Consider the following 22,853-nt stretch of genomic DNA (forward strand, 5'->3'; position numbering starts at 1 on the left):
TTCTTTCTTTCTTACTTACTTTCTCAACAGCAGACGATGGTAATGTTGGAAATGAACTCATAAACCTTGATAATCAGTACAATTATGGAGAAAACCTCCACTTACAAGAAAACCATGCAAGAAGAAAGAGGACAATGGCCGATGAGCCGCCATTTTTACAAAACACTCCATCTCACGCATCGTCGCCGTTAGCATTCCTGACGTCGTCGTCAACGTCGTCGTCGTCGAGGTCAAATTCTCCGTCGTCGACGACCAAGAACAGTAGAAATCCCGCTTTTAGTGAAGTATTGGCGCAGTTGTTGGAGAGTTCGCGGGATGGGGATGGTTCCCCGCCAGCAAGAGTGCCTCCGGAGAGGTTAGCTCTTTCGTCGTCATCGTTGTCGCTGTCATCGTCGATTCCGTCGGTACCGTCATCGATATCACGTGTAGCTTGTGGCTACTGTGTTCGGAGACCGCGGCAGGAAACAATCGGCTACGGTAAGCTCAACATTCTTCAATAATTTCTAAAGTGACGTAATATGTCTCCTTTCACACCTTTATTTTTTTTAATACAACGCTGTAATGTGTATTTTGTTTCTCTTCTATTGGTTGCTGCAGATAACTACATTATATTTGTGGGATTTTCTTTCAATCTTAAATATATAGTTTAATTTTTGGAGTTGACCGATATGGGGGAGGGTGGTGAAGTGCGTCATGCAAATATTAACTATTAAATGTTCATGATTTTTCACATATTTTGTACACGTTACTACCAAAAAAACGGGGGGTGCAGCCCATCAACCCCTCCCGCAGTTCCCCGGCTATATGCTATACTAGTATGCTAACCATCTTGGTAATCTAATTTACTTGGCGTTCCATAACACCTGTATTATGACTTGTGAGCGGAATCGCAAAGATGTTCTAGACCGACTTTTTAAGCATTTTTTTTTTCAAATAAATGCTTAAAGTATTGTTTTTGTATGATACCATTATACATGTTGTGATTTATTTAATGATCATTGTTGTACATAGAGATTGTTTGATCAATACAAAGTTTGTGAAGAAGATAAAAAAGCTTGATTTTTCGCAAAGAACGCTTTTGTAAACAATTATTTGAATCATATATGTCAATAGCATAATTATAAATCAGCTTGTTGCAAACCCCTAAAAAAACCATTCCATTAATGAAAAAATTACATATTTGCATTTGATTTTGTTACTTCATATGAAGTAAAAAAAAAAAAAAAAAAATGTTTCTAGTTATCGAGTTATTTCAAATTATATATGTCTACTTAACCTTATGGTAATGACATCTGTTCCGGTTTTGCTCTATATTTTACATAATTATTTTAATGTGTGTATTAGTGGTGTACCTAGGATTTTCCAAAGGGGGGGGGGGCAAATTCGTCCGCCAAAAAAAAGTCTTCAACCGCAAGTAAAGGACATTTCGCACCAGAAAAAATAAAGTGACAAGAAAAAAAAAAGGTCATCAAGTTCAAAGGAGGGGCCCACTTAGCTCGTCGGGGATCAGTTTTGACTCGTCAGGGGGGGGGGGGGGGCAGAGATACGTCCCTTGCATGTGTTGTGACTCGTCAGGTGGGGCAGTCTGCCCCCCCCCCCCTTAGGTACGCTATGATGTGTATGATGCTTCGAGACATATCATGGAGCGCGGATTAACATCAGAGGTCGTGCAACCTCTTCACAGGTGAACAAAAAGTTCGAATAGAACGATTAAACTCCTCTTCACACTCGTGTCATTCTGTATCAAAGTCATTCTGTATCATAGTACATGAGTAAAGGCGGTGAGCCAGAGACGATTCTCCCCGAGTCAAGCATAGCTGTCTAGGGTTTTCCCCGAAAATGAAAGGCGCGCGCAGCTGCCCATTTTCGTTTTTGTTCAACGGAGAAAGTGTGTTTCCCTTTTTTTTCTGGCGTTCTGGCATGATGTTGAAGCAATCACTTCCAAACCGCCAATATTGGTCAGCATCAATTATCAGTCTGTCATATAACAGACGCCAGACAGGGCTCAGTCCAGGGCTTGAATTATGACGAAGAGCCCATTCATGCACTATTACTCCAACTCCCATAGCATTAGCATAATTTTATAAGTCTATTGAAATCAATTACGAAAAAAATCCGAACAGAACATATTTCGTGTATCTTTCTTTTAATCACTGAGGCTTTCATAGGGTTTCAGTCTAGATCTGGATGTGTGTGACTACTATGTATTGATAGCTGGATGCAGGCTAGAGAATAATATCATACATCCAGATCTAGACTTAGTTTTATGTTCATAAACACAAGTTGTGTATTTTCTTTGATATTTTTAGTTACATTATAATTATTGTATATTAAGGTTGATGTTATTGTTATGATTGATGAACAATTTTACTGTCTTTTTCTTTATTAATATTTTTTTAATTCATAATTGTAGAGCGCACATAGAACCGAACACTAGTTATGAAGCGTACACCATCTATTAATAATAACTACACACACACATCTTAACATTTGTACCCATATAAACTGCGAATCATCGTGTACTCATTTTAAAGTTAAACAAGCATTTTCCGCTTTCCGCATCCGAATCCGATATTATGTTTTCCAGATTAATTTATGCAAGCATTCATTCATGGCACCAGGCATTGATACGTCGTTTGGGTTTAAAAATGTAATCATGATTAGTTTAGTTTAAGCCCGTTTCACAATATTGGTGCATGGTGCTACTTCTTTCACCCGTTGCGATTGTGTGCAACAAAATTGTGGCCAAATGATCGTAAACGTTTGCACGATCGATTGTGAAGCCCCTGTATGAATAAGTCATGGGCAGTCGAGATCGTGCAAACATTACTAGGATATGCAAGAATTGGTTGTGATGTCGTTCCGATGTGAAAAACACTGAATAAAAATAGAATGTTGTTATAATTATAACTACAACCTTTATTTTTTCATATTTTTTTTTCAAAAGAAATATTTTTGAGGGGGCCAGATGTAGCGTATCGGGCAACATTTTAGAAATTACAAAGATCCAGATTTTGTGATAGATTTCGACATAATATTAAAAAAAACTGTTACCCTTCTCTATTTCTTTTTTTTTTTCTTTTCTCTTTTTTTCTTGGTCATGACAAACTTGAGGGCAAGTGCCCAAAGCCCCCCCCCCCCTGTATACGCCACTTGTACAAAAGTAGATGATACATTTTTAAGTCCTAGATTTGGTATACAAGCTAATGGTCTACTCCTCAGATAGTCTAATACAACATGGACCAAGCTCATTTGGTCTAATTGTCGTTTGGACTGGGCTTTACTTGGTCTAATACTATTGTTTAGTCCAATGCCCAATTAATCGAATTTTCACTCCGTCTTCTTATAATTTTCACTTTGTCAAATGAAAAATTCGTTCATGAACAGTTCATCAGATCATATATATATATATATATATAATATGTGAAGAGCTCAGTTGCAAAAGGGGTTAGGTCAATTTTTCATCAAATTTGAATTTTTTGTCTCAATTTATATATTTTTAGTAGCTCTATAAGATGATACCAAAGAAAAGTTGAAATTCCCATTAAAAAAGTGAACAAAAATGGCAAAGAAATATCATATATATTTATATTCAGTTGATTAGTGTATGGAATTTAGAGCGGAGCAACTGTCGCCAGAGCAAATGTCATGGAATCGGTTGCTCGTAGGTGACCGCCGCCGAGGCAACAAGCTTGGTCTGAAAGGAGAGTGTGGTCATTTAAATAATGAATCATAGAACGGCATTCTAAGCCTCAACAGGTGTGGAAATAATCTATTATTTAAAATCGCGTCACATGCTTCTTGATATATGACAATTAGTCCATATCACCGACCCTCCATCCAGGAGACTGCTCCAGGGTCTACATCTTCAATTGTTCATAGGGGTTACAATGACTCAGCAGTATTTAAAATGTGCACAATGTGGTACTGATAATGCCAATATCATTTCGTTTATTCAATGCATGATAAGAAATTAATTTTGATGCCTTGTTCCGGGGCAGATCGGAATCAGTTGCCTTTTTACTATTTTAAATCTAGATTGAATAATTCCAACCTTCGCTGATGTTGTTTACGGTACACCATGTGGAGTGTTATAGAAACAGTGGATAGAAGAAGAGAAGAAGACGGACAGTCAACCTGTCCGAAACGTCGAGTCTCTCTACTACTCATCATCTCTACTCGCCGACTCAAGCCAGCATCTCCTCATCAGCTCTACTACTCAAGCTGTTCTCAACTCATCAATCTTTCCTGGTTTACAGTCCTTTTCAGGACTACTTTCAAGAAAGAATACTCTACTCTCAAATCTCCACTTTCTCGCCTATCCATTTCTTCTCTTCTTCTATCCACTGTTTCTATAACACTCCACATGGTGTACCGTAAACCACATCAGCGATTGTACAAGCCACCATGCAAACCTATAAACAACATCTGACTTCCAACCTTATCGAACATTCATGATTTAACATAATGATTTTGTCGTACCTCCACTTTTTGATTATTTTGTTCATGTTATTATTCATATTCATATCTCAAGTCCTATTTTGCTTCAGTATTACTATCTTTATGATAGTACTATCTTCAGTATCACTATCTTCAGTATTACTATCTTCATGATATTACTATCTTCAGTATCACTATCTTCAGTATTACTATCTTTATGAAAGTACTATCTTCAGTATCACTATCTTCAGTATTACTATCTTCATGATATTACTATCTTCAGTATCACTATCTTCAGTATTACTATCTTTATGATAGTACTATCTTCAGTATCACTATCTTCAGTATTACTATCTTCATGATATTACTATCTTCAGTATCACTATCTTCGGTATTACTATCTTCATGATATTACTATCTTCAGTATCACTATCTTCAGTATCACTATCTTCATGATATTACTATCTTCAGTATTACTATCTTCAGTATTACTATCTTCATGATATTACTATCTTCAGTATTACTATCTTCAGTATTACTATCTTCATGATATTACTATCTTCAGTATTACTATCTTCAGTATTACTATCTTCATGATATTACTATCTTCAGTATCACTATCTTCAGTATCACTATCTTCATGATATTACTATCTTCAGTATTACTATCTTCAGTATTACTATCTTCATGATATTACTATCTTCAGTATTACTATCTTCAGTATCACTATCTTCATGATATTACTATCTTCAGTATCACTATCTTCAGTATTACTATCTTCATGATATTACTATCTTCATGATATTACTATCTTCAGTATCACTATCTTCATGATATTACTATCTTCAGTATCACTATCTTCAGTATCACTATCTTCATGATATTACTATCTTCAGTATTACTATCTTCAGTATCACTATCTTCATGATATTACTATCTTCAGTATCACTATCTTCAGTATTACTATCTTCATGATATTACTATCTTCAGTATTACTATCTTCAGTATTACTATCTTCATGATATTACTATCTTCAGTATCACTATCTTCATGATATTACTATCTTCAGTATCACTATCTTCAGTCTTACTATCTTCATGATATTACTATCTTCAGTATTACTATCTTCATGATAGTACTATCTTCATGATAGTACTATCTTCAGTATCACTATCTTCAGTATTACTATCTTCTTTAATCTTGAATGATTTTAACTTTTATTTTCGTAAAGTGGTTTGTTTGTTTAGGTTTTGTTTTTGTTATGTTGTTCAATTTTGCTGCGATAATTTGCTTTATTTGTACTATTTTTAAGACGTTCATAATAATACTATCGATGTAAATGTTATGAAAGCTAGACATTTGACTCAATGTGTCATTACACATATTATCTTGAAACGGGTTTGCAACTTATTTTAAAAAAAACCCGAATATCTCTTCGTTGGTATAAAAATATCATGGATGAATTTGAAATGAAACTGACATATTAATGATATTGAGGAGGCGCGATAGCTCAGTCGGTAGAGCGGGCGTTTTGGATTCTGGTGACCATTCTGATGACCCGGGTTCGATTCCCACTTGGTGCGCTAGTGCCATTTGGTAAGGCAGTAATCCTCATTACCAGGTCCCACAGAGAGGACCTTAAGCCGTTGGTCCTCTGGTTGCCTGCTTACCAGCACTCATGCTTTCTTAGCAATCAGGTCAAAAATCATCACCACCATATCCAAAACATATGTTTGCAAAGCAAAGAATACAAAAGAAATCGAAATATATTCTTAGAATTCATAAAATCCTTGATAACTTTAATTTATGTAAATGCTATGTAATATTTATATTGTATTAAGTATTTAAGTAAAGTCCCGTGATTTAAGGAGGAAAAATAAAGAATTTTCAATGATTTTCTCTTCTACCCCATCAGATACAAATGGCAATGAAATTAATCTCGATGTCGGCACCTGTCGGAAAAGAATTCGAAAGAAATTTCGAAGCCTTGATTCGTCTCGGCATCGGGTGAGTACATTATATCCAATATGATTTCTTTTTTAAATATTACATTTCTAATGAAAGCAAACAATAAAGGAAATAGGAATGTGATTTTGTTTTTATATAGAAAGTGTAGAAAAAACGAGTGTAATGTCGAGTCGACAAATACAGAGCACTATGGCCTTTTAAACTTTGATGCATTACTTGAAAAATGCAGGATAAGAAAAAGGGGATAAATGATACCTTAATAACTTGAACTATTTATGGGACTGAATAAAGTTAATATACTAAATAGGTTCATTATTGCGGATTTAAATAATCGCTAGAGGGTATTCATTTGTCTCGCAATCTACTATGGTCAACAAGGAAATTCGTGATCACTCTCGCAAAAAGTGTTCACTGGCTTTCTAGGAAATTCGTGATCACTCTCGCAAAAAGTGTTCACTAGCTTACAAGTTCACGAGCTTTCGAGTGCCGCTGCAACTCTTTATCAAGTGACGAAAATTATCTGATAAATAGAGTACGTTTTCAGATAATTTTCGTCACTTGATAAAGAGTTGCAGCGGCACTCGAAAGCTCGTGAACTTGTAAGCTAGTGAACACTTTTGCGAGAGTGATCACGAATTTCCTAGAAAGCCAGTGAACACTTTTTGCGAGAGTGATCACGAATTTCCTTGTTGACCATAGTAGATTGCGAGACAAATGAATACCCTCTAGCGATTAAAGTTAATATAATTTGACATCGGGAATGTCTTTTGATACCAGGGCAATTTTTCATGGAGCTGTTCCCCCTTTTTGCTTTGGCATGCCGAAATTTTTTCGATGACATGATGACAGTTGAACCAACAACATTTACCAGAGTAATTTTCCGACGACATGTGAATTTCGGATGATACGCGTAAAATCTCTTACAACGATTACTTAAATAACATTTGTGCCAACAACAAACAGCAGAATCATTCCAGAAATCATGGACGTAGTGGTGATTGACGTCGGAAATTTTATGGTTGAACCAATTATCGTTGGCATTTTCGCTGTTGAGTAGTCTGTCATCGGAAAATGTTGTCGTTGGACATGTTGGAGCATAAATCACACTCCTTCTCTTATACCTCTTATCCAGTGTTCAACGTGTAGTCAGTCATTCATGTGCGTACCAAGCAGTAGCCGCTTGGAGAGGCTTCATCTACCGACTGGTAGCAGCGAACACCGGGTCATTGATGAATGCACATGTCGAGAGCGAAGTCCGCCTCGATGCGTGAGGCGACCACATGTCGTCGTCTTCTCGCCGAATTCACGCTACGAAACGGCCATCGACGTCGGGACATGTGAAGGCACATGTCAGGGAGGTGAGGATTTTCGCTCATTGTACATTCGAATGACAAACATGGTTTACGATAGATGATTTACGAGATAATTGGGAGGGATGCAACGTGCAAGAATAGATGGTGTCGAGAGGGGAAGGGATGTGACGAGAATGAGAGGGTGAGGAGTGTAATTCGGAAGGTGTTGGGAGCAGGATGGTGTCGAGATGGGTAGAGCTCTGACAAGAATGAGAGGGTGACGGGGTGGTTTAGAAGGTGTGGAAGGTGTTGGAAGGTGTGGGGTGCATAGAAGGGTAGAGCTCTGACAAGAATGAAAGGGTGACGAGGGTAATTTGGAAAGCGTTGGAGTGGGATGGTGTCTATAACAATGGAGCTCTGACAAGAATGAGAGGTTGGCGAGGGTGGTTTGGGAGGTGTTGGAAGTGGTATCGTGTCGAGATAAGTGGGGCAGTGACGAGAGTGGTTTGAACAGTATTAAGAGTGGGGTGGTATTGGAAGTTTGACGGTGTCGAGTTGAGGTAGGTCTGTGATGAGGGTGAGGGTGAGGAGGTTTGATATGTATTGAGAGTTGGATGGTGTTGAGATGGGTGGGACTCTGACGAAAGTGAGTGGGTGACGAGAGTTGTTTGAAAGGTGTTGGGGATGGGATAGTGTCGAAAAGGTCGGGCAGTGACGAGAATGAGAGGGCGACGGGAGTGCTTTGAAAGGAGTTGAGAATGGGATAGTGTAAAAGAAGAGTGGGGAAGTGAAGAGTGTGAGGGGTGACGAAAGTGGTTTGGAAGGTATTGAGAATGATATAGTGTCGAGATGTGTGTGGCTGCTCCGAGAGTGAGAGAGTGACAAGCGAGGTTTGAAAGGAGTTGAGAGTGGGATGGTGTCGAAAATAAACATGATAAAGTATGACGAATTAAAAAGGATGAGATGCCGACATTTAAACATTAAAGGAGTTTGTTAGAAGAGTCGTTTGGAAGGTGACGAGAATGAGAGGGTGACGAGAGATTGTTTTATAAGATGTTGGGAATGGGATGGTGTCGAGAAAGGTGGGGCTGGGACGCAGATGAGGGGTGGCGAGAGTTGTTTGGAAGGTGTTTGAGAGTGGGATGGTGTCGAGAAGGTAAGGGCTGCGACGAGAGTGAGAGGATGGCGAGAGCGTGTTTTATAAGGTGTTGGGAGTAGGATGGTGTCGAGAAAGGTGGGGCTGAGACGAGGATGAGGGATAACGAGAGTGGTTTGGAAGGTGTTTGAGAGTGGGATGGTGTCGAGAAGGGAGGGGGCAGTGACGAGAATGAGGGGTGACGAGAGTGGTTTAAAATGGGGTGACGAGAGTGGTTTGAAATGCGAGGGTGGTACTGTGTAATCGGGTAGGGTATGACGACAATGTACGAGATGTCTTTGCGAGGTGTAAGAATGGTGTGAGATCGACATGATCGAGAGGGCTTAGGACTGTGATGACCATAAGATATGACGATATGTAGAAGTTTGTTAGGTTAGAAAACCTGAGGCCGCGACAACAATGACAAGGTGACAAGACTATTTTGTGGATTACCGGAAATGGCAGGGTGTTGTACTGGGATGCGATGGTGGGAAATAGTGAGTGGAATGGTGTCGAGAACACGAGTGTCGTATAAGGTGTCAGCTGTGTCGACCATGAGCGGGTGACGAGATGCTGAGAAAGGTACAACACCGATATCGTTCGGTATATGTATATATGGGTGATGGAAGGTGTTTGGTTTAGTGTTATGGATGGTGTCATGGGGGCGGTGTCTACATAAATGAATATAACACAGAATGAAGTGATGAATTTATATTGACCAACCTGTTTCAATATATATATAATTTTCGTGATTAATAATCATCAAACAGATGCTGATAGTCTTGGCTGCAGACCTGTCACCAACAAGACTGTGGCATTACGAGATCCGAATGGTAAATTCATGTTTCCTTTTTTCAATCATATCTATTTTCAAAAAGAGACATAATATGTGATGACATTGTCTTAGTACCACAACAGTATTTTTACCACAAAGTCCTGCCACGTAGAACGGCACATACACACACTCATGCATAGACATACACATTCCCTAATTAAACTTTCGATCATAATGCTGAATAATGTCATTGTGTTTTGGGGTTACTGTTTGAAATGTTTTCTTTCGAAGTGATAGGCGACAACTTTTGTTAACCGTTTTTTCTTCCTCAAATAACCATTTAGTTTCTTCCATTTTCACAAAATGTAATTTTTCAACATAATCTCTACAAAATCATTTGTCATAAAAGAGTATGAATATATAAAATATTGTTAACAGAAGAAGGCGTAATTTCCTTAAAGCATCACTTTCTTCCCCCACCCCTTGATTTTCTTGGCGAGTGCTTGATATTTTATTTTCCTTCATTATTGACAGGCGCCCGCACCGTGCAGACGATACAAGACTGTGCCTGCACATCCGGGTGTTTTCGAGCGACCCACATGGAATCTATCTACACCCTGAATACGACATGCAACCAAACACAAGTTGTCTCCGTGGTATGGCTTAATGTCAACATTTAAAATGAAAATATATTGTTCATAAGAACAAATGGAAAGGGCATGGGGAAGGGAGCAAAGACATAACGAATATAAGTCAAGGAAACTGACATTCCAGCCACTGATTCAAAATACATCTATATTTAACAGACATAAGAGTGAAAAATTCAATCAGAAATTCATAGGTTTGCAAGAATCGCTCAAATATCAACTCAAATTTTACTTTATGCTCTTGTATGGTTAGTTGTTACCCTGATTTAAAAAAACACGTATATTATATCCCAGATCTTAATATAAAAAAAAAATCTGTCTTCGTCTAAACCATTATTAGACAACACCCTGGGTTAGTTTTGTTCTAAACCATTCTCTATTAAATTCATCAAATAAATTGAATTTGACAATTAAATTAAAAAGTATAAAATGTACAATTTAAAGTACTGTATGCTGCATTAAATTTGTACAATAACATGAATGAATATTTATCTTTTTAATCGAAATATGACTAACAGATTTGTGTTTTTTTATTTCCTTTTCAGGATCTGGATGTTGGGAAATGTGTTGGGAAGTGTCCTCCGTCGGAGCATTGCGTCATACCGTAAGTTTGATGGTCTTCTTTACTAAGATGGTAAAGCGGAAGTTCCCCTGAAAAAAAGTTGTAAAATACCAGAAAAAAAAACAATAAAAAGTATTGGTGTGAAAGGTTTGAGTAAAATCTATCAAAGATTGAGAAAGTTATTTGAATGTTACTTTTTTGATTTGTGAGACGTTGTATACGAGCAGTTGCCTCATATTATGTTATGTACTATAAAGCGCATAGGTTTCAAAGTTTTAATGGTTGATCATTTATTTATTGATTTTCCTATTTTCCCATAATTTAGTTCAATTTTCCCATAATTTATTTCAATTTTTATTTCCTGCTTTATTGACTATACATGTAGTTTTCTTTTCATCTATGAATATATTTGATTAATATTACGTCTGTTATGTACCCATTATTTTATTTGAAATATGATCCTTTGCTTTTACTCAGTTGCACATGGTCTTATGTTTATTGAATTGCTAATAATATCAGTTATTTTGGTTATCTATTTATACATTTCAACCCTATTCTTAGTTCTGTAACTTTTTTTTTAAAGATTTAATTGCCCTTCTGGCTTCTGCCATGTCAACAGAGGCAACATAAACACTGACTTTTACTCTTTAACCTAAACCCTCAATCGATAATTTCTAAGTGAAAGTATTTAATGCTTAGTGAAATGTTTCACGCTCATTTATTTCTTTGTTATTTATTCGCCCATTTGCTTTTTTCCTTCGCAGGGGTGCAAATGGAACATGTAAAATGGCTCTAACTGTCCCATCAACATCCTGCCATGCCAAATCACGTCAGAAACACTCCTTCACCCTGCCCGATGGGCGCAAACGTAATATCTACTCCATCATCGACTGCGCATGCCCCGCGTCCACCAGGACATAGCCAATCAGAATGGTTGCTTGTCGTTTGCTTGCCGATGATTGGCGAATCAAAGGGGGATGCTGATGATCCGTACCCCACCCCCACCCCTTCCCCGCTCAAACCAGACGTCATTTTCACCTCTACGCGCGTGCGACCGATTGATTATGCACCATTCGGTCAAGATGTGACAAAGTTGCTGATTTATTGCTCGGACTTTTTTTTGACAAATCCAAGAGGCTGTTGTGGTGGCGCCGATTAATCAAACGTTATGGAAGCAAAATATCTTATGCTTGTTCTCCTAATTGACTAAAATGACAAATAAATTATAGATATTTTTGTCCGCTAATTCTAGGCTCCAGGGCGATTGCGAAAATAATTCGAGCAACGAACATTTTGTTCAGGGGAGGGTCAGTTGTGTCACCTCCATCCTTACTTGACGTTAGCGTGACGTCATTATCTATACCCGTGTGGTGCCTCCATGAGAAGGACATTTTCCCATTTTGACTGTATCACTTGCATGATAGAGGTGGTATCCAGTATCCACCTCTATGATCACGTGACATTGTATTGCCATTCCTCTCTCTTATTCATGGTATTGTGGTTAAGTGCGCCCTCTCAAGGTGACCAACAATATGAATGAAAAGGATTAGTGGCAACGAATTGTTAACTAGTATGTATTTCTGTGATTGGTGGAGCTCCAATGTCTCAATGGTGGAGCTATAGAAACTCATTCAGAGGGTCTACAGTCTTTGTTCAAATATGTGCTTGCCTGACAAAAAGGTTGAAAATATTGTCCGTTTTTTTAAGAACAGCACATGTGTGCTAATTCTATAAACAAAATACATTGAATGTTTACAAATTCCAAATTTTCACCGAATTTTCAAGGATTGAACGATCATGTTTACAAAACTTTTAGAAATTACAATTACACACTGCCAAGTCGCTTTTCAAGAACTATGAAACATCGGAAATAAGTGTGATGATACTTGAAAGGGGTTTTTGTTTGGAAATTAAACAATTGTGTCAGGCAACACGTCTCCGCTAATTTATGCGAATTCATTCATGATTTTCTTGGAATTCACAGTTTACAATTTGAAATACGAATTCTCATTAATTAAAGAGGAAAACAAATATTTCAGGTTAAAAACACATTCATAGTCCCTGTCTCTTAATAAAGAAATCTGACAAAAACATGATCTTGATACATACATTATGTTCTTTGGAAATGGGTTGCGCCCAAGGACCAAGAAGACGATTGCGTTCGGGTCAGAATCTGTATGGCCATTCGCAGTGGGGGGAAGGGGGCAGTTGAAAACTTACTTTTTTTTCTGAAAATGTTCTCTAATTTCACCAAAAGTACTCCCGAACTCCTGATCAATTTACCTTTGTAAGAGGCGAAAGCACCCAAATGAAAAGCTCGGTCACTTCGCGCATATGCTTTCCAATTTTTTTTTCGGAAAAGTTTATGCGTCCAGTCCCCCCCCCCTCCCCCTTTGCAAAAATGTTCTGCGTACGGCCATGGGAATCTGTAAGAAATTGAATTAATCTACTACAGTTTATTTACATCTAAATCAAATACTTAATGATGATTTTCTAAAAAATGTTATTCTATGATCATGATGATCTTCAATCCTAATATGTAATCTACAGGGATATGAAACTATTGTTGTGCAATTCTGTATTTTTTTTATGTGATTGGTGTGTTATATTGTGAGAACACGATAATTATTGTATAATATTGACAAGATATATTTATACATGTATATACTACTCATAAAATTTACATATTGATTTAATATCATAATGATATTATTTGCAATCGTATCTGCATGTGGCTGTAGAGATGTGTTTTTTTCATGTAGAGGATGAAATTGTTGAAAAGGCTTCAATCATTTTACAGTTTCCGAATTACTTTTTAGCTTAATAAATTTGTGTTTTACAATGAGGCGTATTGTCGAAACTAAAACATAGGCCTATTTCATAAGAATATACCTTTCTTGCGTTTTGGCTATCGTAATTCGATTTTCTGCCCTTGAGAGTTTATTTCATTGTAATTCTTACTTACAGCTGTTTCTCTTGTTTCTTTCCATTTTTTTACTTTGATGTAACACATTTTAGCTTTTATTTTACTGAAGTCGCCTCAACCGGAATCAGCTATTGTCGTTTAAAATTCATTCGATTCGAACCCTTTGTAAAATACATATACTTCTCTTTATCAGAATTACGTTTCTTATAAGAAATTCTGTCGAAATACCTCTATCACGTCTATATAGTCTTTTCGTCCAATTCATTACTAAATACCTCATTTTTGTAGCTGTAGTACAAAAAACTATCAGGGAATTAGTTTTACCTGCATTGTATTATTTATGTCATTATTCATAGAGCTAAAGATATTCAATAAGGCTCTGAAAAATAATTTTGTTTTGCTTATCGCACAAAATGATGATCATTTTTTTATGATCGAAAAAGAAAATGTGTATACGGTAAAATAACATTGTGTGAGAGCTTAGCTTACAATTTATAGCTGATATTCTCTTTAAAGCCACAATGTTCTATATTTTACAAATTATGTTTACACCTTACACTGCAAAAAATACCGGTGTTGTTTTAACACCAGCCCGGTATGTATATCGGAAAACACCAGGGAAGTGTTGAAAATAACACCAGTTAAGAATCAAACCGATGTTGGTTTAACACTGATTAGTGTTGTTTAAACGCGTATCTGGTGTTAGCCTAAAGCCGAAGTGGTGCGTGTTTCAACACCTCTCTGGTGTTCTCCTATTTAGATACCAAGCTGGTGTTAAATTAACACCGGTATTTTTGCAGTGTATTTAGTAAGTACTGAATCCAATGTATTCTTTTTTCTTAGTTGAATACTTGTGTGTCTTTTCTTCATTCTTGAGGATTAGGTTGCGCCTGTGTGGTATGTAATACTCATGCACAAATAATGTACCATGCCGTAATTATAATAACAGAATTATGTACTATACTGTATTACAGAGTGTGGATAGAATAATTAAGTATATGTGAAGTGTATCTCCATGCATGGGTTGTTTACAAAATATGAATAATATTTTACTTTCATTGGAATGACCATTGACTGAGATTATGATTGCGGGGGGGAAAAAGAAAAGAAAACATGTTGATTGTGATGAATAATATTATTTCATGCATTGTGTAGTTGAAGTTTACTGTACCTTTCGACTCTAGTATATCATGTATCATGTATTATGTCGCATACATTTACGATTATTAATGCTTTATGTATATATAAAAAAACGATATCATGTGTATTTAAATTATTAATCTGCCGTTGTGAATTAGCAGTGCAGTAGTACAAATAAAATGTATTATAATTGACTTGATGGTTGTGTTAGTCTGAGATAATTTCGTCGTTCTTTCAATGGTAATAGGAATAATTATTTTAACAATAATGATGCTATACTACTAGTTGTAGTAATGATATCAATGATAGTGTTGGTAAAATATCAATGGTTATAATAATTATAATGTTGATGATGTTAATTTTAATAATTGAATTATTGAATGATAATGATAATAAATATTATATTGATTGTGATGGAAAATGATGATGATGATAATGATGATGATAATGACGATGATGATGGTGACGACGATGACGATGATGATGATGATGAAGATGATGATGATGATGATGATGATGATAACAGTAACAATAATCATGATGATGATAACATTAATAATGTAAATGGTAATGATGATGATGATGATGAAGATGATGATGATGATGATGATGAAGATGATGATGGTGAAGGTGATGATGATGATGGTGAAGATGATGATGATGGTGAAGTTGATGATGATGGTGAAGATGATGATGATGATGATGGTGAAGATGATGATGATGATGACGATGATGATGATGAAGATGATGATGATGATGGTGAAGATGATAATGATGATGATGATGATGATGAAGATGATGATGATGATGATGGTGAAGATGATGATGATAGTAATGATGATGATGATGGTGAAGATGATGATGATGATGATGATGATGATAACAGTAACAATTATCATGATGATGATAACATTAATAATGTAAATGGTAATGATGATGATGATGATGAAGATGATAATGATGATGGTGATGATGATGATGATGGTGGTGGTGGTGCATGACGAATATGATGATGCTGATTGAGAAGGAGGATGATGGAGAAAGATGATGATGATGATGATGAAGATTATGATGATGATGCTGATTGAGAAGGAGAATGATGGAGAAAGATGATGATGATGATGCTGATGATGACGAAGATGATGATGATGATGAAGATGGTGATGATGATGATGATGATGGTGGTGGTGGTGGTGGTGGTAGTGGTGCATGACGACTATGATGATGCTGATTGAGAAGGAGGATTATGATGATGATGACGAAGATAATGATGATGATGATGATGGAGGAGGATGATAATTGTGAAGATGATGATGATGATGATGATGGTGAAGATGATGATGGTGAAGATGATGATGATGACGATGATGATGATGAAGATGATGATGATGATGGTGAAGATGATAATGATGATGATTATGATGATGAAGATGATGATGATGATGATGGTGAAGATGATGATGATAATAATGATGATGATGATGGTGAAGATGATGATGATGATGGTGTAGATGATGATCAAGATGATGATGATGGTGAAAATGATGATAATGATGATGATGATAATGATAATGATGAAGACGACGATTACAATCATCATGACTGCGGTAAAATGACATCAAGAATTTCAAAGTCAGCGATGAAAATAAGCAAATTTTTGTGAAGTATTGAAAATAACATTTGATAATATATAAATCACCAATAAAATAGGTAAACTTCGATCACAATAAGGACTAAATGATTAAATCGTGACATTGCGAATGACTGTTCGACTATAGTATCCTGAACAAATTAAGAATAAAAATGATTCAACAACCAAACAAGGGTATGATAATTTTTTGGTTTGATGATTAACCACATGGGTTAATTTGACCGAGGTCTTTTTATTATATTACGACCTTGGCCTTCACGAAATTGTCAGCGGCGTAACATGGGTCGATGGCCAGGAGGGGGGGGGGGCAAGAGCCAAAAATTTCCCGGTCATATCATGGTATGAACAGACGTAATGGTGTAATGAGGCGACGATTTTGAGAGGGCCAGATATTGCGTATCGGGCGGAATTTATCTTTTAAAAAAAGTTGCGAGTGAGCGAAGCGAGCGAGGAAAAAGTTTGACATTTTTAATACAAAAATCTAATTGTGTGATAGACTTTAACATGATATCCAGAAAATAATATATTTCACTCTTCTCTCTTTCCATTCCTTTTTTGTGTGGTCTGTACGCCACTGTGAACATAATTCTTTGCGACAGTAGCGTGAAGAGTTAAAAAAAAAACCAAGGGCGCAGTATGGTGTATGTGCTAAAAAGCTGTTTAATATAAGTCCCGAGCGAACGAAGCGAGCGAGAAAAAAAATCACATTTTCATGAGAATCTAACTATATAATATATTTTTTGACATTATATTTATATCCTACACTTTTCCTTTGCTTTTCTTTACTCCTTTTTTTGTTCTTAAACAATTGTTTGTAGAACTTTTGGGGGCCATGGCCCAACCCTTCCATACTCATATACGGCAGTGCTATGCGGTTGGGGTCCGGGGCGGAGCCCCCGGAACTTTTTGATATCAAAGCCATTTAAACCTCGCAGAATGCCGCTTTTTTAATCAAATCGCGAGTATACAGAATATAGCTTTTAGACAACATTTTATTCAACCCAGTTGCGTAATGAACCAAATATTTTGAGGGGAAAAACATAGTAATGTGGGAAAATTTGTAGAAAGTCTCCAGCGAGCAAAGCGAGCTGGAAAAAAACTTGCCTATTGAAATTAAATTCTAATTATGTGATAGATTTTTCCATTATATTCAGCAATTAATACATTTCATTGGGTCCATTCATTTCATTACACGTTGTCTCCTATAATTTATTTTATTTCCTCTTGATTATGGAACCAAGACCCCCCCCCCCCCCCCGCGCTTGTACGCCAGTGATTGAACGTAAAGCTTAATATAGGAAGGGTCCCTACAGGGGGCGTTATAGAGCCATTTGAAGGTTATAGATGAAGAGCCCCTACTGCATGGGGTCTGGGACAAAGCCCCGGTAGCTTATTTGCATAAAAATAGCACAATGTTATATGCTGTCCATCTTTCTTCCCGTTTTTTTATTTTCAATCCTCGGCAGCCCGGTCGTGTAATTAAGTTTTTTTGCTGTCCCTTTTATTTGTTTTCCAGTTTAGCTTTTGACTCCATTCTACCTTCGTTTCCCGCTATTGTTTGCCACCTTGTCATCTTTTAATTTATTTCCCATCATGCTATTGCATTACATAGGCCTACTTCAGAATGATTTGTTCTTTCTCAAATGTTCTTCTTTCGTTCCTTTTCCCGCTTTCGTTCCTTTTCCATTACAAAAAAAAATTATTCGTTTTCTTTTCACTTTTCCCTTTCCCTTTCCTTTTCCCCTTTCCTTTTCCCCTTTCCTTCCCCTTTCCCTTTCTTTCTCCCTCCCTTTTCTCTGTTTCCCGTTTTGTTTCTGTTACGCCACTGGTCGATTTGAGTCACTTGTTAATTTAGAATATCCCACCCCTCGCAAAAATAAAATTTTAAGCGATTGAGAATGGTATTTTAAAGTTGTCCATGTACAGATGTACCTATTGTATTACGGACATCCTGATATGATTAATTGCATTTTTCAAAACAAGAGGTAATTTTTATTAGACTTGACTTTTATTTCATTCCTTACCGAATATTTTCAAATATTTAAGGCTATTGACATTGTTATGAAAGCAGGAGAAATGTTTGCTGCTCTGCATATTCCGATGTAGTGGTGCAGTTAGATTTTGAGTAAGGTTAAGGCTCCTAATCACATTCGATCAAGAATTCTGTTTCAAAGTCGACTGTTAGGAGTATAACGAGCAATAATTTTTGCATTTTATATCTGATTTGTTGAAATAAAATATTAACAATAACAACATCAACAAGCACGCAGAAATGACCAAAACCGTCGTAGAAAGAGATTTCGTGAAATTTTGAATTGAAAAGCAGATACGAGTTTTCGGGTCCTATAACGGAAGAAAAACTTGCAATAAATTGTGAAGTGTTTTTGGAAAAGCCGATGAAAGCCTGGAGAATACCTGCTATGATACCAATGCCCTAGTTACATTGACCAAACGAGCTTCAGATCGACCAAATCCATTACGTTTTTTCCAATGACATACCACAGTTCGGTACGGAGTTTGGGTTTCGCCGGTGTAAATGTAGCATAACTCCACACCTGCATAAAACACTCCATTCTTCAAAGAGCCCTTTTCCCGAAGCAAACTTCAAGTTTCAAGTTGTCCTTCTGGAAATTCAAAAGATAGATTAAGAGATTTTCGAGGTATTTATGAATGCTATCCATCCACACCTTAGCGTTAGAGCAAACTGAGAAACAAAAAAGTATTTTAATCCCTTCGTAAGTCGACATATCACATTCCATTGAAAAGAGTGGTATGTTTAAAGCACTAATTTGAACTGCGACACCTGGAACCTGAGAGTACGTATTCGCAGTGTCTTATAAACAGGATAAAGCAGTAAATAAGTCAGTGCGACAGGTGTCTTTAAGAACACTGAGCTTGAAATTATGAAATATCAAATGAGAATCTTGAATATTTTCATGCTTTAGCAAAAATACACAACCGTAAGACGTAAAAAAATATATATACACTGTTAAAAATCACAAAAAATAATAAAAACGGAAGGTTTTACGAACAAAAAGAATAATTTCTGTAAATTGTTCTAACAGGAAATTTTCTGCAATGTAACAGAACATGTCTGTTTAAAAAAAGGAAAAGGATTTAATTACAGGAAATTTGTTAAGTTACATACACCATATCAATTTTCTGTAATTTTACACAGTGCATTAAGGTTACAGCTGTTCTCGAGACTCTGCTGCAAGAATTTTTGGGGGTTTGATAATGAGATTTTTTCTCAAGAGAAAGAGTAGAGTAACAAATAGTAATATACGAATTATTGAGAAAAAAATACATTATTTGGTAAAATTACCCTACACATATATTTTGGATTGAATATCACATTCTGCTACCTAAATTTCCATATACTACAAGTTGATATCATATGGACTTTAGGCCTACACCACCAACTTCTTAATTGTTGACATAATTATTCGTTTATGGTCTTATAATTATGGTCTTGCTACAAAGATACAATTATGATATCGTTTTCAAATTTCTTAATCAGCATTGCGTGTAATACTAGGACGGCGCCCTAATATTTTAATAGGGGTAAGCAAGACAACAGAAATGTGACGTCAGTTCTTTTCTCAATTGAAAAACAGGAGAATGTTATACGGCCTGTACTATGCATTCATTTCATTGTTTTATTTCCTTCTCTCTTCCCTTTCCTTCCCAATTTCACCTTTTCCTAATTTATTCTTCACTAATTGAAAATATAGAGGCGACCGCCTCTGTTCCATGTAGAGCTACCTGCCTGCATTTTAACATTATTTACCATGACCTTGGTTGATTGAGATTTAATACTAATATCGATATTACTCATGTCCAGTGATTCTGACGAATTACAGATAAAATGACGAGGAATTAAAATTAAATTAATCTCAATAATATACACTTTTTTCTTTATGACACATTCGACAGAAATATTAGAACCAAGGGCATACATGTACTTCTTGATATGTGTATGCAGGCGCGGTAAATGATATAGAAATAACGTTTTTATATTCATGGGAATTAAATTGAGATTACTTTTGTTGCAAACATTAAAAAGGGTTTTAGATTTGGGGGCCATTAGAACATTAGAAAGTCTTGAGAAGAATAACACTCGATGGCAATTTTTTTTTGGGGGGAGGGGCTGGAGATCTTAACATTTTCACAAAATCCTATTTTAGGGTGAAATCTTCATATTCTCTATAATCACAATTTTCATTAAAATTTCTTAAATGTCTAGGTGATTTTTCTTGTTCAATTCAAGATCAGCCCCAGATCATGTACATTGTTGCCTCATTCACGGAACTGATAACATTGATACCATTGAAATGTATTATTGATGCCCTTTCTACTATGAATGCACCCGCCCTTGATTTTTTTTTTAGTTCATACCTATGTTCGAGCATGATTGTGCATTCCTCTCTGATCAGACGAATTCACGATGACGTTTATGTTGAGGTAACAATATTTGTATATTGTGTCTTATTCCCTAGTAAACGGTATTTCATTCTCATTTCTATACATGAATATTTGCGTAATGGCAGTGACTATGTGAGATATCCAACAATATCCAACAACCACCCCAAACATCACATTCACAGTAACAGTGGGTAAATAACGCTTTTGCACATTATCGATAAGCCACAATAAAAAAAAATCTTCCGTGAGGATATGGTGAATAAATTCTTTACTGATTTGATGGGAAAATCGTCTTACTGAAATTACCATCCGCCGTGTAACCGAATAAAAATACTTCAGGGATCTTGTCCCAGTGGCGGATCCTATAGGCGGTAAAGTTATGATTGTAATCATTTTTTTTTGGTTAAGAATAATGTAAAGATAAGGATTAGAGTTTATTTAGATTGAAGGTCATGTTTAAGGTTTGGCTTAACGCGCAAATTTTCCATCGGAGCAAAATAACGTTGCAGGACCATATGTCATGGAGCCGTAAAAATGGTATAAAAGTGATTTTGATAAGGAACAAAACTGCCTCTATAATATGACGAGTCTTTTGTCTCAATCGAAAGATATAGGTATTATCAGAAAAGTTTTCGTTAATGTTGTTGTTTCAAGAACAGCCTTCACCCCCCCCCCCCCACACACACACATACACACACCTATTGAGTGACCCCTGTGGTTTAGCAACGTCAGGTGTGGACATTCCTTTGAAATAAAAACACCTGCCCTTGTTAAATTAATCTCATAGTACAAAGCACTCGGCAAAGTGTGAAATATCGTCAGAGGGTTGGAAGCAAAGTGTCAATTGATGAGAAATAACAACAGACTGAAAGCCATTGTGATGTGTACTCAATAATGACGTGCCAATCACACGTCCCCCAATAAAAAGTGTTCAATTTGAAATGTGAAGTGCATGTTGTATGATGGCGTTTGTTTAGGTCTGGGATACTAATCCACGTCGGAGAAACTCTTTTCAAAGTTTTGATATAAGGTAATTTTAGCGCCAATAAAAAACGAAATAAACAACGGTACACTTTCACCGTTACTCCTGTCTGTAGTAGACAATCGAAAAAAGGGGGGGGGGTGCAGATTTTTTAGCCTTGTCAACTTTTTTACCCTGTCTCGTTTCAGACTTTCCTAACGAAAAGTATGAAATATATCGTATCGAATTACACTGTATCTCCATCCGAAATCATACTGATGATTGAATATGAATGAATTCAATTATGTTGCTAGTTCATGAAATAATGTTGTTAAAACGTTCTCATGGCTTTAAATAAATTCCTTGGATATATCTGACTATGTTTTGCACAAACTTTAAGCGCATCTACACTTTTGTTTTAACAACGATCTTTTCATGTTTGAAGGGTGCCCACATGCTCAGTGTCCATATAATTGCTAATGCGCTTCGCGCACTGAAAAAAAATCTTAATTTTTTTCTCGCCCCCATACCCGTGTTGGTCCTATGGTTAGCAGAATTACTAATGGACGTACAAATACAAAATCATTATAAAATTATGTTTGGACTTCTATCCAGAAATTATTTAGTTTTATTGTAATCTCATTTGCAAAGGTGTCATTATCTCAGAAACAGTGAAATAGACCTCCCAATAAACAAAAATGGAATCCAAACTAAGGCATCCCATATATTGTATATTAAAAAAACGTAGAAGTGTATCGATCCAGCAGTCAACATGTTTTTCTTTATTTTTCTAGGTTTTTCAAGGCTTCGCATGCTACTATTTTCCTCTTTATTATCGCTAGCAGTCAAACATTTCACCAAATCAAATTTGATGGAAGTCGTAGATTTTCACGCGCATGCAGACGTGAATACACCGCGGGTCTTCGCACTT

General features: G+C 36.4%; 1 protein-coding gene across 1 annotated transcript; it reads left to right on the forward strand.

Moving 5' to 3' along the window:
- Positions 1–35: 35 nt before the first annotated feature.
- Positions 36–12,550, forward strand: LOC129281410 (uncharacterized). The gene is made up of 7 exons (XM_054917351.2): positions 36–477; positions 6,356–6,447; positions 7,541–7,766; positions 9,606–9,668; positions 10,145–10,266; positions 10,803–10,861; positions 11,584–12,550. The coding sequence occupies exons 1-7, from the start codon at positions 135–137 to the stop codon at positions 11,738–11,740; spliced, it is 1,062 nt and encodes a 353-aa protein (XP_054773326.2). The 5' UTR covers positions 36–134; the 3' UTR covers positions 11,741–12,550.
- The last annotated feature ends 10,303 nt before the right edge of the window (positions 12,551–22,853 follow it).

This window comes from Lytechinus pictus, chromosome 18 (assembly GCF_037042905.1).
Source record: "Lytechinus pictus isolate F3 Inbred chromosome 18, Lp3.0, whole genome shotgun sequence".
NCBI lineage: Eukaryota > Metazoa > Echinodermata > Echinoidea > Temnopleuroida > Toxopneustidae > Lytechinus > Lytechinus pictus.